The sequence below is a fragment of the Cryptomeria japonica genome, chromosome 10, assembly GCF_030272615.1.
Source record: "Cryptomeria japonica chromosome 10, Sugi_1.0, whole genome shotgun sequence".
NCBI classification, from domain to species: Eukaryota; Viridiplantae; Streptophyta; class Pinopsida; order Cupressales; family Cupressaceae; genus Cryptomeria; species Cryptomeria japonica.
In genome coordinates, this window is record NC_081414.1 from 326,080,705 (window position 1) to 326,095,081 (window position 14,377).

The 14,377-nt window shown below is 33.0% G+C and overlaps 1 protein-coding gene across 3 annotated transcripts in view; it reads left to right on the plus strand.

The window, feature by feature from the left end:
* Positions 1 to 14,377, plus strand: part of LOC131076121 (sister chromatid cohesion protein PDS5 homolog D) — an 83,316-nt gene that overhangs the window by 51,696 nt on the left and 17,243 nt on the right. For all 3 annotated transcript variants that reach the window (XM_058013176.2, XM_058013175.2, XM_058013174.2), the window contains exons 9-12: positions 5,389 to 5,471; positions 8,385 to 8,436; positions 8,548 to 8,634; positions 8,727 to 8,767. In XM_058013176.2, the coding sequence (XP_057869159.2) occupies positions 5,389 to 5,471; positions 8,385 to 8,436; positions 8,548 to 8,634; positions 8,727 to 8,767 (263 nt within the window). The remainder of the gene's footprint in view (positions 1 to 5,388; positions 5,472 to 8,384; positions 8,437 to 8,547; positions 8,635 to 8,726; positions 8,768 to 14,377) is intronic.

Consider the following 14,377-nt stretch of genomic DNA (forward strand, 5'->3'; position numbering starts at 1 on the left):
ATTTTTTAAGACCCCCAATATGGATAGGGCTGGACACGTCATTCATTAAAAACACATACACATATATTTAATACAATTTTTTAAGTTATTCGAGGAGATTTTCATTACTTCAAAAGCAATATAGACACATAATTTCTACATAAATAATGATAAGTTGATTTAACATTTTACAATATGCAAAAATAGAAGAGTTGCATTGAAAGATAACCCCAAAAATGGGTCACTGAAATAGAAAAACATTTCATTTGTCTTTCTCATTTGGTGTAGGTTTTGTTAATACCATTTAAAAAAAAAAATGCATTAATGAAGTTTTTTAAAATTAAACTTAGGAAGATTTATGTCAACTAAAAAAACAAAACAAATCACATTAGTATTTAGCATGGTTGGAAATCAAGGATTTTTGGGCATGCGTGGGTACAATATTTGACGTGTATCTGGGCTGTATCTGATACGTATCCATTTCAGAAACGGGAATGGATATGGGGAAATGCGTTTCCGGGGAGGGACAAAGGAGTTTCTGGCAACTCTGGGTGTGTCTCTTGCCAAAGGGCATACATGATGAAGAGGTGTGACCTCTCCCACACATTGAGAGATCTAAGGAAAGGAATCAAAAGCATATAGTGAGATCATCATCGATCAGATCAGATCAGAACTGTTATTAAGTTACAGGCAGTAATATCCTTGTTCTTGGTGGTATGCATGGGGATGTGGTTAATATGTATGCTTAATATATGAAGCTTGACAATGCCCTTATGCAGAATTTAATAGTAATATTAGTATAGACTGCAATATGTTTGACAATCATACTTAATTTCATACACATCCACAGTACATGGGAGACTTTTATATTAATAGCCCATTCCTTAATCATTCGCTACTGCCCCTCATGAGGATAGATTGGTTTTGTTAGGGAGAGGCAGAGTAATACCTCACAAGATAGATAAGCTTAAGATGGGGCATCATATGCACTATCAACCCTCCTTAATGGGACAACATATTGTATTAGAGCTTTAAAGGAATCATTATATCTATTCTATTATGCATAGGCTAAATCATAGCAAGAATAACAATATATATAATAGTAACAATATGTTATCTATCTAATATTCTACTTCTTGTCAAATGGAAGACAAATAACAATTCAGTCAATTAGTTGTCCTGCATTATACTTTATACCAAAGTATTGACCAGTATGTCAACTGTTGTCTAATTTATTTACAGTGAGACTGCAGATCTCTTGCTTGATCGCTGCTTATTCTATCTTCTTTGATGCCCTTTGGTTCCTCCTTTTTTCTTCCCTAAATATCCTTCTCAGGGGATGAAGAGACACCTCACTTACCAATTGTCATGTCTCCTACAATACAACCATTGCCTTTTCCCAATTAATCTCAAGCCTTTTTGGTGCAAGAGCACATCGGTCGACGAGCAATCAGCATTGACCAAAAATATTTCCTGTTAGTCTGTTAAATTTTGGCATGCTTTAGTTTTTGCTTGGCATCTCTTCATTGACGGCTTCGGATTTGGATTGCAGAGATTTTTGACAATGTTACAAGATGCCATCACTACTTGGGCATCTGTTCTTCTAATAACCGAAGTGGTTGTAGACTTTTCCTCTCTTAATGTCGCTAAAGAAATGCATGTTGGCCACTTATTGTCAACAATATTTGGTGATTTCTTTGCTTGAATGGTTGAATTCTGTAAGGTTGAAGTTTTACGGCGAAACCATTTGGGTGACTGGAGTACTCAATTTGGTATGCTTTGAGTTGCCTTATGGAGAGGAACATGGTAAACATATATGTAAAATGTAGAAACAATGAATACTATATGATCCTAACAAATGCAAGTCGTAGGTGTAAAAGCAAACATCATGAGCTTTTCCAACCTCCACCCAACCTATGCCAAAATGGGAGTTTTGAAATAGAGTTTGGATATCCGTCAAAGCATAATGGCTAAGAGGATTCTTGTTAGATATGATAATCACAGCTGCCCTGGTAGACGTGTGCAAAATGTGGAAGCAAATAAAGGTCATGTGATTCGTTTGACACAATTCCTCATTCAACACGTACTTTCATGGGCTTTGCTTAAAATAGATTTTGGCAAATAGGCTTAGCAAATGATTTTGTAACCTATGCACAAATGTGAGCTTTGGAATAGGGCATTTCTAATGTTGTAGCCACATATGAGAAATATAGAAGCATCAACATGACACGTGAATTGTTTGACTGATTGCCTCATTGAAATGAATTTCAATGAATGCAGGATATGAACAGCCAAAATGGACTGATTTAATTTTTTGAGTGATATTGGGAGGAGAGCTATGGGATGTGGAGAAGCCCATTGAAGAAGAACAGTTGCAGCCGAAAGAAGAAACATGCGATAGCAGGCCATATGAATGAGGAGAAAAGAGAGGAGAACATGGTCGTTGTGGACCGTTAGTTGGAGAGTGAATGCAAAGAATGTGATGGAGAAGAAAATGCCTTGCAATTTGAGGTAGAAGAGGATGAAATTCAGAGAGTAGATTTGGTGGACCTGAAGAAGATGGCACGTAGCTTGAAGAGTTGTTCGTGTCGAGTGAAGAAGATGAGAAAGATGATAAGCTACTTGAAGAGGTCGTCGTTGCAGTGAAAGGTGGGGATGTTGCAGAAGAGATAATTGATGGTTTTTTTAGAGTTTTGTGAACTAGAGATGAATAGGGATGAGTTGACGCAAGTAGAAGTTGTATAGAGAGTGCAAGTAGATGGGAGATTTTTTTTTTAGTTGCAGTTGCCATTAGAATCAATTGTTTTCCTAGAATTTTTCTAGTATAGTGTTCAACTGTTGTCCGAGAATGAAATCTCCTGAATCTGGAAACTAGAGGACAAAATGCCTTTGGTTTCTTGCGATATTCTCATCGAGGGACTGCATCTGTGGTGAGAGTTGTTTTGTAGATTGAAGCACTGGTATATGGTAAACACGGTTATGTGTTATTATCTTTTCATGTAATACAAGTAATTTTTGACAATAAAAGAGACAACAGTTTCATTGTGATGAAATGTTACTGACATTTTGTAGAGGTGTGGTGAGTTTTAATACATTTTATGTTGTGGATATCACAAATAACAACAATATGGTCTTCAACATGGCATTGCACCTGCCAAAACATATAATACTCTCAGCAATGTAGGATCAAATAACATGACAAAGTACAAAAGTGGTGCTTTTTGAATCTGCATACACTACATGTGGGTCATTGTCAAGTGCTTTTTCACATATTTTAAAATCAAGCTTGTTTGATGCTCTATAATTGGGTTCATAGGGCTGAATTATGATAAGATGGAGCATTGACAAATATCATTTTGAACTTGGTATTTATTTTGGGTCTGATCTGATATAATAAATTTCCAAGAATTAATACTGTTAGCAAGGAGAAAATTAGCCATGTAAATTGGACTAAAAGGTAACCACTAAAACCTGAAATGTAAATAACAAATCCAATCGCAACTCAATGAAGGAATACAAATGAAATGAACAAAATGTTTTAAAATTATGAAACAAATAAAGCCATGTTGACTTCAATGGACTTGGCCTCCATTGTACTCCTTGTGTGGGTGATGGCTCTCAAAGTCATACTTCACTAAAACCTGCAAGATAGATGCACAAGAATTACAAAGATAGCGGTTATTAATAATGAGGATTGATATTCAATTTATAGATTTTTAGAAGCTCGATTCGATGGTTGAGATTGATCTGAGAACAAGATTGATCAACGACTAAGATTCCATGAGATGATAGGTTGGTGAGAGACAATCACTCAATATGATTGAATGTGACAGAGAATAACTCACTTGACTAAGTAGTTAAGAGAGTTGATTGAGAGTGGAACTGAATTGACTGAGTGGTCATAAAAAGGTGATTTCTAAAAGAGGGGAAGTAACTGAGTAGTCAGAAAAAGTGATTGCCGACTTACTAGTTAGAACTGAGCATCAGTGGTAGTTAGGAATTTCCACATGTGATGTAGGAAATTGAGATGAAATGTCATTTGGAGGAAATTCGGGTTTTCAAAAACATGAAATGAAATCAGAATTAGAGGGAGATGGATTTGATATTAATTTGGAGGGAAATTAATATCATCTGAAATGAAAGTTAAATGAGATCAAATAAATTTAGGAAATATATTTAATAAAAAAGACATCATTTGCTAATTAAATAATATAAAGATATTTAATTATGAGAAGGTACAGATTGATTTTATGTAAACAATAAAAATCATTTAATAAAAGTGAACAATTGAAACTAATTAAATAATAAGCAAGGTTGCATGGGTACTCGTACCCAGCCCCTGGGTACTCGTACCAGAGACTCGGACGCGTCTCCCGCACCGGAAACTTCGTTGGAAACGTCTCCACAGAGAGGAGACTTCTCACTAACGTATCTGCCTGTCTCCCACCGTCTCCAAGCCAAACAAAAAAAAAGGAAACCTTAAAATGTTAAAAAAAAAAACACAGGAAACAAAATAATCAAAATGTAGTACAAATGGAAAAAAAACAATGCTCAAAACAAATGCAGGTCACAAGGATTTCTTAAAACGTGCAACAGCCATTACTAAATTATTATATTATATTTAACGTTCAATGTCGTTATATTTTCAAAATTTCTATAAATTACTAAATTATATTTAAAAGAAATTGGCGTCTCCAAGTACCCACGTCTCCTATTTTGAAAAAATAGTCGTACCAGTACCAGCACCGGTCTCCAAAGTCTCCAAGTACCCCCGTACCTGTGCAACCTTGATAATAAGATTGTTTAACATTAGAAGGGGATGATTAATTGATTAAGAAATTAAAGAGATTATGAAAATGACGAGGAATACTATTTTAGAAGAATAAAATGAGATTAATTAAATAATTAAAATTATTTAATAAAGAAAGAGGAATAATTAGTGAAATTGACGTTTGCAGGCACAGGACAATTTTAAGTGTCTACAAATACATAATCCATATAAAATTTAGTTTGATTGATGCAGTTTAGTTGGGTTTGTAGGGCTGAAGAATAGTAAGTTTAAGTATCAGTAAATAATAAATATATGTTTTGAACTTAGCGATTATTTTGGGTCTGATCTGATGATAGATGTCCTTTGTTTCATATTATTTTTTCAATGTAATGGGAATACGTTTGCTTTATTGAAAATATATGGCTACTTTGGCAGGGTTGAAGAATAATTAAATTGACTATTAGCTATACAGATAATTACGTTAGTAATAGTGTTTGTATTGATTTGAAACTTGATCTGTACTTTCCATATTATAAAATTTACATTGAGAGAGCGCAATTTTATGAGGTCTTTTTCAGGATATTGGCCAAAAGGTTTCTGCCTCAATTTTCTGACATATTCTATTGTTCATGGATCAGACACCTGATACTGTTGAAAGAAATGGTCTAGATGATAACTTAGTTGGGCGGAAGATCAAGGTTTGGTGGCCGAAAGATAAACAGTAAGACACTCTGCATGTTCTTCTTTAAGTTATGTTCTACTTGTCATAGGTTGATTTTCACAAGCTTTGCTTTTTTATGTTTAATCTTAGCTGATAGTTAGTTGCATTTGCATTTTTCTTGTACAAGCAATAGTTCTTTGAAGTACAAGATTAACCCTTCACACCTTTTTGTATCCAGAATGTTTATAGAGTCTATTGAAATTTGTAGGAAGACATAGTTAAAATGTATTTAAGAACACAAATAAAAATTTAGCCAAGATCATGCAGGTACTGAAGCACTCATGACATACAAAATCTTTTGTATATGCTATAGATGATTGATGTGTTTCAAAAATCATTTTCATTCATCTAGCCTCGAGCAGAAGTATCCATATTTGGTGGTTCTCTAAGTTTCTGGAGGGGGACAGCGTTTCAAGGAGGGCAAAATTTCTCCTAGATTTTTGGGGCTTCAGGGAAACAGTTATTTTTTATTAGTGCAGAGCATGCCACCCCCTTCTCCCCTGCCCAGCCCCCAAAACCAAAATCTAGCGTTTCTAGTATGGGGCTAAGATGTCCCTTGTTGTCTGTGCACTGCTACCTGCAGGGGACAGCCAATAGATACCTCTGTAAATTTCTTTTCCTGTTCTTTAAAATCACAGTTAAGTCTGTAAATTTTTATTTTGCAAATGTTTGCAAATTTCTGAATCCTCCTTGCTATTTCCTTGGATTATTGTGAGTGGATTTTTTGTGATCATATTGCATCTATAAATAAAGTGTGTATATATGAAGATTGTTAATGGGTGCTTCTCGGGCATTTGTTGATTTCATGCCTTTTGGTCAATATCTTGAGAAATTTCTCACCAGTAGTCTTTCTTCTACGGCCTAGTGCTTCTAGCCGAATTAATAATTGAGTTCTCTGGATATAATATATTCATATATACATGAAAAATTTAATATGCTTTCTATAATATATCTTAAAAATATTAGAATTTAATATATACGAAGTTAAAATAATGATAATTAATGTTGTAATATAATAATATATATTTATTATTAATTAATTATTCCTATTAGTTTAATAAATAGATGAGTTCTTTGTCACAAGGTTTGTAAAATTTAATTTGAGGTTCAAAATCCATGAACCTTAAAAACTCCTAAAAACTGTTTCAATTTGCAACAAGATTTGTACAAAAAAGGGCTTATGATTTTTGAGTAGTTTTTTTTTGGATTTTTCCTATGGAAAGAAGACTCATAATGTTTTTCCTTTATTGATATTTCACGAGATTGTGAGCTTGCATTGAAGGACATGAGCCAAGACCATTGTTGGAGTACCTTGCCCCAAAGGCTAAAGCCTCAAAATTGCGATACTTTCCCTTTAGAAAGTGTTGCAGAAACCTTGGGGCCATAAGTTGGAAGAAATACATTTTGGGTGGAGGCAGTGATGGTCTACATCCATTTGTTGTTTTTCCTTTGTGGCATTCAACATCACATCGAGTCTGCTACTATCTTGCAAAGGAAGACTTGCAAACAAGGCTGGTGGGATTTTGAGTTCAGGAGCAATTTTTTTTCCCTCTTTTTTTAGCCTCAACTTACTGTTTGTTTTTAATTTTAGTTTTTTTTTTAGAGTTTTTTTGGTCTTTTATTTTTTTAATATGTTGAAAATGTATCAGATGTTTTTATTTAATATATTCCTTTTTTTATATCAAAATGTATCAAGTTTTAAACTACTTAATTTAAAATTTTAATTATTAATATATTATATATATAAAAGCTAGCATATTTATTATTAACAATATTTAATTAACAAAGTTAAACTTATTTATACTTTTAATATATTAATCCAATTTAATTACATTTTTTTTTATGTCGTGAGGACCTAGAGGGGCCCTCTGAAAGGCTAAACTTTTGTTTTCATTTTGTTTGAAGTGTTTTCTTAAAAGGTTCAAGCTTAAGACAGGTGGGAGGAATCTTACTGTCCCCAGGATGTCACAAAGATGGTGAGGACAGCTGGACATCCCCATTGTCCCCACAGGAGGTGGCATCCTGGGAAATGTCTGCCAGTTTGCCGAGATGCCTTGGGGACATTTCCCAAAATAATTTAGACTACGGACTGGTAGAGGATGTTCTGTAACCTGCCCTACCAGCTCCCAAATTTCCCCTTACAGGAATCTAGGGGATGTTTCAATGGGATTTGCTGTTAATATCTGAAAGTCTGGAGGAATAAATTTTTAATATGCATGTTAGTTGGAATTTAGTAAAGTTTAGACTTACCACCATATGCTTGAAGAATGACTCCTCTAAACATCTGCTGACAGGGAAACACGAGAAAATCCCATGGTTGTGTCCCTGGGGTTCATTGTTGATATTTAGGGTATGAAGGAGGTATACATTTTTAATATATATGCAAGGTGGAAGTTAGGAAACTTTAGATTTATTTGTAACTTGTCTTTAAAGAGTAACACTGGTTGACGTATATAAGCAGAGAAAGATGCTTGGAGAGTTGGAGACAGATTACTGAGGTATAGAGGGCTTAAGTGAGATCCTTGTAATTAGAGTGTAATTCTGGATTTAGTTGTGTGCATTTTATTTTTATAGCGTTCCATGAGATATTGTTATTGATGAATCCAAAGTTAATTTAACTTGAGTAGTTGCTTTTGTCATTTATCAACTGGTTTAATTGATCAGTTAATCTAAACATGGCATCGTAATTGTCGTTGGTTAAAGAAAAAACATTATCTATTTGTTAAGAAAGTCTGGGAGACAAAACACCTTCTTTAGGTGCTACTGTTTATGTGCATTTTGAAAGATCTGCTATTTGCCTGAGCTCTTTAAATATGAAACAGATAGGTTGAGACTGCAGTTGTAAATTTTTTCTAAACATTATGACAAGTAATGCTAGTAATTATTCTCATGATATTTATATCATTCTGACAGGTTTTATGATGGTACTGTGGATTCATATGATTCGAAACAGAAGAAACATAAAGTTTGTTCCAACACCCCTCCTGCTCTTTGGAATAATATTTTGTTTATACTTATTTATCTGTGTGGAATTTAAGCTTTTTAATGCTATTATATTGGCATTTTGGTATGGTAGATAATATACAATGATGGGGATGTTGAAATACTCAACCTTCAGAGGCAAAAATGGGATTTTATTGACGACAGTCACACAACTGAGAAGGTATTGTGATTTTTTTTCTGTCAAATCTTGTTAACTTTTCTGAATTTGATGATGAACAATATGTTCTGATGAGGTGTTGTCTTGTGTCACAGTCATCAAAAGTAGATGCAAGTCAAAAGATGGCTGAAGAGAAGTAAGATTTAAATTTTTATTAGCATTTTCTTAATAATTTTACATGCTGAGATCACTGAGGTGTTGTGATGTCAACATTTTTTTAAAACTTAACGCATATCTCTCAATTTTCATATATAATTTCTCAATTCTTTTATTAACTACTACTTAATGTTGTATGCTGCTATATTATCCTCTGTATTAAGTTACGTCATTCCAACGTTTTATGTTTGTATATATTCCATTTTGGAAATTGCTAAGCATTAAGCTATGAAAAGATTTTATTTTGACACCTCAATTTGGATATTTAACTGTTGGCTTTTTGCCCTACTTATTGGAGGGTAAACTAAGTTTGAAAATGATACACATTCCTGTGCAATTGAAATGTACCTCATTGTGCAAATTTATGTGATGCCCTTTTCAAACATGCCCTTTTCAAACATGCTATTTTGGTTTTCCCATTGAATTTATCTCTCCTTGGATAGGGGAGGGGTCAATGTTTGAAATACTGAAACATTGTTCAATGATAAAATTAGAAACAGCAAAACTGTAACATCATCTACATGGTACTTGTCCTGAGCCAAAAGCCTTTTATAATTCTTAAAAGATTAATGCAGAGATTGAAAACTTGCTGTGTACTTGGGCAACTCGTGGAAATGTATCACAACCGAGTAGCTTGCCCTATAAGTTACCTATTCGAGTCAAAATTGGGTCTACGGGGTTTTGCGAGTCAAAGCCAGATAGGCTGTAAAAGTCTCTCATCAAGGCCATAGGTCGTATGAACCAGTTCAGTAATAAAAGATTTTAAGTACATATCATCAGTAGTAACAGTTAAATCAATTTGTGACAGCCATTATGATTAAACTAGTATCAAGGCATCTAGCTTGGTTCCATACCTTAAAAGTTTTGCTTTGAAAACAATGATGTACCCCTGTTAGACAGCAGCTTTTTTGGACCTCACAGCGACCTGCACAAAACACATTACCTTCTTGCAGTGTTTCTCTAAGTTTCTAGGACAAGGGAATGAGTTCCTAGGGACACAAGTTTTTTCCAAAATTTTGGGAACAGCATGGGGAAGGCTATATAGAATATACCATAATCTATGCAAAAGCTAAAATGTACAAAATGAAAATAGTAAATGTAGAATTGAGAGCACAGTATAATCAGAATATAAACATTTGAATTTGAATGGTCACGAGGCTATCCATTACAAACGAGCAGAGATTTTAAAGCACCAGCTAGAGTCTAAGGTTCTAGGCTAAGTTGCTGAATTGTGGGATTTTTTGGGCAATTCTGGGTACGAAACGTACCGGAATCGGATGTTGAAATGAATCTCCTGTGGGTTCGTCTGGGGTTCGTGTTTTTAGATGCCTAAATGTTTAGTGATTTTAGTGATTCTAGTTTGATCTTTTTGATATTCTTAAGACCTAGAGTGCTGATTAGTGAACTCAGAACTTATCTATCATGAGATTCTAGTTTGATCTTTTTTGATATTGAAAACTGAATTTAAATAAGTATGTTATGTTTCAAAATTTGAAATTTGTAATGGTTTTGTTTAGCATATGTATACATATATATATATATCTACATACATACATACATATTGATCAATAGATATTTATGGTCCGATTAATTGTAAGAGAGTTTGTTGCAGATTATTGATTTGGGAATTGAGTCACGATTGGGTTGCCCAGCCAACCCATGCTAACCCCCTCTTGGCCCAGTTAGCGTGGCGTGGATCTTATTCTCCTGATCATACTCTTACTCATGTAAATTATTTATGTAGGACGGTATGGATATCATAGTGGAGTTCTCAGTTCTACCATTCTAAGCCCCAGAGCGGATCTCAGCCCTCCTGGCCTATTGCAGACCTTGTCATCAATAGGTGGACTAGATGATAAACCTTAACCTTCTTACATACCTAAGTCATCCTTCCTTACATTGCTATTTAGATTATTAAATCAGATTATGTTCACAAGAATTACACAGATTGTTGTCTGGTCATTAAAGATCAGTTGTTCCAATGTTCATTTGTTGGTAGTTTAATTGCTTTTAACAGATTACTTTATTAATAATGTGTTGGTGATATTGCTACTTTCTGACTTATAATGTCTTGTGTATTGGAGCAAGGACATGATCGGGGTTGCCTAACTGTCCCATACAAAGCCCAAGGGCAGCCCTCTAGCCCCCTTGGCCCTGGTGGCAGTTTTTGGTTATTCACCAAGGTGGCCTACTTAGTATGGCGTGGGTCTTATCATCCTAATCATGCCTTGTTCCCTATTATGGCTTACCATGTAGGAGAGGGCGAGAACTGTAGTGGGGCTCTTGTCTTACCAGACTTAAGCCCAGGAGTGGTCCTTTGCTCTCCTGGCCTATTGGCAGACTTTGTCATCCAATAAGTGGCCTACTTAGGTGGGCTGCCTTAACCTTCTTACCTACACCTCCCCTCCTTCCATCCATGGTGGAGTTCGTCATGTTGTTTTTAAGAATATATTAAAGATGATTATGTTGTGATCAATAATGCAACTGAGAATAATGTACATTGGCAGAGATATCAATATTTTAAGTCTATTATTAATTAAGTATAGCTTAAACCAACTTGCTAATCCATAGCACTGCTAGATGGCTAATGCTGTTAAAATAATGAGAGATAGTAACCAGTTCATGAAACTATGATATTGAGGCCTTAGCGTTCTAACAGTTCTGTTGTTATCTATTTATGAATTACTATTTATTGCGGGTGGACTTGATGCTGAAGCATATATAAGATAGTCTTGCATGGCTGAGAACATAATATACTGTTTCCAGTGATGTTACTGAATACTTAAGTGTTTATATCGAATATAAATGATTGGTTTTCTCATTTTGCTTCATGAGAGCTTGGGTGGTTTGGGCTGGTTGTTCTATGAATCCCCTTAAATCATTGCCCAACTGTTCACTTATTTTGCTTCCTCTTCGATGCATTAACTAACTCCCACAGGATGGCAGGAAAGCTGCTCTGATACCACTTGTAATGTCCCCTAGTAGGTTTAGGCCTGTTTTAACTATAATTAATCTATTTCTATACATTTTGACTTAAAACTAACTTGAGTAGGAGACAACTCTATCTTAACATGAATCAAATCAGTGATAACACAATCTTCTTTCTGATATTGAATTGATCATTCAATCTGATTTATAGTCTCAGATTTACTTGTTTATTAAAATTACTATTTCTATATATATACATATATTTATATATTTTTATAATTTTATTTAATTTCAGATAGTATTATAATATATATATATTTTTTTCGGTGTATTATAATATATATTTTACTGCAGAGCAGTTTTTATAAATATTATAATAATTATAATCATTATATTATTTTCTATAATTATATTATTATTAGTTCTGCATAAGAATATTATCATGATTCATATATTAAGCATTCATATTAAGCACATCCCCATGCATACCACCAAGAACTAGGAATGTTACTGCCTGTAACTTAATAACAATTCCGATCTGATCTGATCGTTAATAATTTCCTTTTAATGAGCACAGACTATATATAATAATTTCCAATCCATTCGACGGTTCCAGATATATCCATTCCCTTCTCCTTACTTTCCTCCATATATATCTTTTCTTCTAAAGGTCATACCCCTTTAAGGATTAAGAGACAACTTATATTAATTACTTACTGCCCTTTGTTAATCCTTAATTCTTCTTAATTTCTTCAATCTTCTAATCACATCTTTTCATGAAATAGACTTTTTCCTTCTGTTTATTAGATCGGGTTTTATAACTCTGTCCCTCTTAATCATTCACTACTCTTTATTTCCTTAACACAATTAAATTGAATTCATCTTACCTTTTGGATATTGACCAATTATGCTTTGTTCATCATAATGAGGTACTACCCTTGAATCATAATCACATCTTTTGATTTGTGTAATCACTGCCTCTTAATGGTATTAACATTACCATTCATAACATTAATTAATCGCTGCATATCACTTGTAGTATAATCATTGCTTTAATACTTTTAGTTTTAATGTACCAAACAAAATATTATTTTGTTTTCCAAGGTGATTTCTGTCTATTGTTCAAGTCACCAACTTTTGAGCAAACAGTCCTGCCACGTTGCTTTATCATTTATCAATAATTTTTTTGAATAATAATCAATGTAATCCCCGTGAGAGATTAGTTGCTGTTGTATACTAATAGCTGACTTATCCTTTCTGTATGCTAATTGCTGACTTATTGATGATATATATTAAATTAAATAAATAATTAATCAACTACTATATTAAATGCATTAAATAAATAATCAACTATCAAAACATCACCATGATAGATTGTAATATTTGTTTATAATAATATTAATTTAAATATTTCAAGAATATTATTATTGAGAAATAAATATTAATTAAAAAATAAACATTTAATAATTTGAAATAATCATTTGTTGATAAATATTATATTAATTAATAAATAATAATTGCTTCGTTTAGATTATATATAATGATCAAGGAGGGGGCATGACAATGTTTATCTGTCCTGAATCAAGCAATACACAACCACAGTTGCTTGCTTCTTTCTTGCAGAGTCCCAATAAAAAAAACTTTTTTTTTTTGCATATTAAGAGATTTCCAAATTTTTTAGACGACTCTACTAGAAACAAGAAAATAGTGCTTACTGTAGTGCATTTCTGTCCATGCGGAAGGTTGCATGATTTTCTGAATCATGCTAGTTCTTGAAAGTAGAAGTGAAATGGGAGGTTAAGGTGAATTTGCGCTTATCAATTGTTGTTGGTTCGACTCTGCTATACTAGCCCCTACATGTCTAATTTTAGAATAGGTTTTAAAATTCAAACGTAGAAAGTTCTAACTATATGTTTTTAAATATAAGTTCAATTTTTTATTATTATTTAGTTTATTAATAATTTGCCTTACTGTTTTATCTCTAGGTGTATAATTTTTTAAAACATTTAATTCTAGATTTTAATTTATTAATAGTATTGTACTATTTTGACAGTTTGGTGTATTTATTACATGTTGAAAGTAAATTAATAAAATAAGATTTTACATTAGTTGAATTAAATGACAAATATTCCTTGAATTTTATTCATTGACAAATTTATCTAGGCTATATTGTAATTTTAATATTTTAAAATTTATTTAAATTTTAAATTTAATATAAGATATTTAAATAAAAATAAAAATTGTAGATCTATATTATATGAACTTAAATCACATTTTTGTTTTCTGAATTTATTAGTTGATGAACTTGTTCCATAGTTTTTGTTCATTGAACTTCAATGCACTTGAACCTTGTGACATAGATGTTATCTATAACTTCTTTTGATTGAATTCATGGAGGATCCTTATTTAAAAAATGGTTCAATCTTTATTTTTGTTGGCATGTTTTTGTAAATTGCCTGATTAAATTTGACCTTAAAACATGATATGTTATGAATTGAAGAAGGTGGCATAAGAAAGATATATATGATTTACCCTTGACGTCATAAGGGTTGGATTTAACAAATTCATATTGGATTGTAATGTCCCCTTTTTAAATGCCCAAGTTTTTGCCTTAAAATCACAATCCCAAGCAAAGTAAGAAATGAAATAGTGATATCATTTA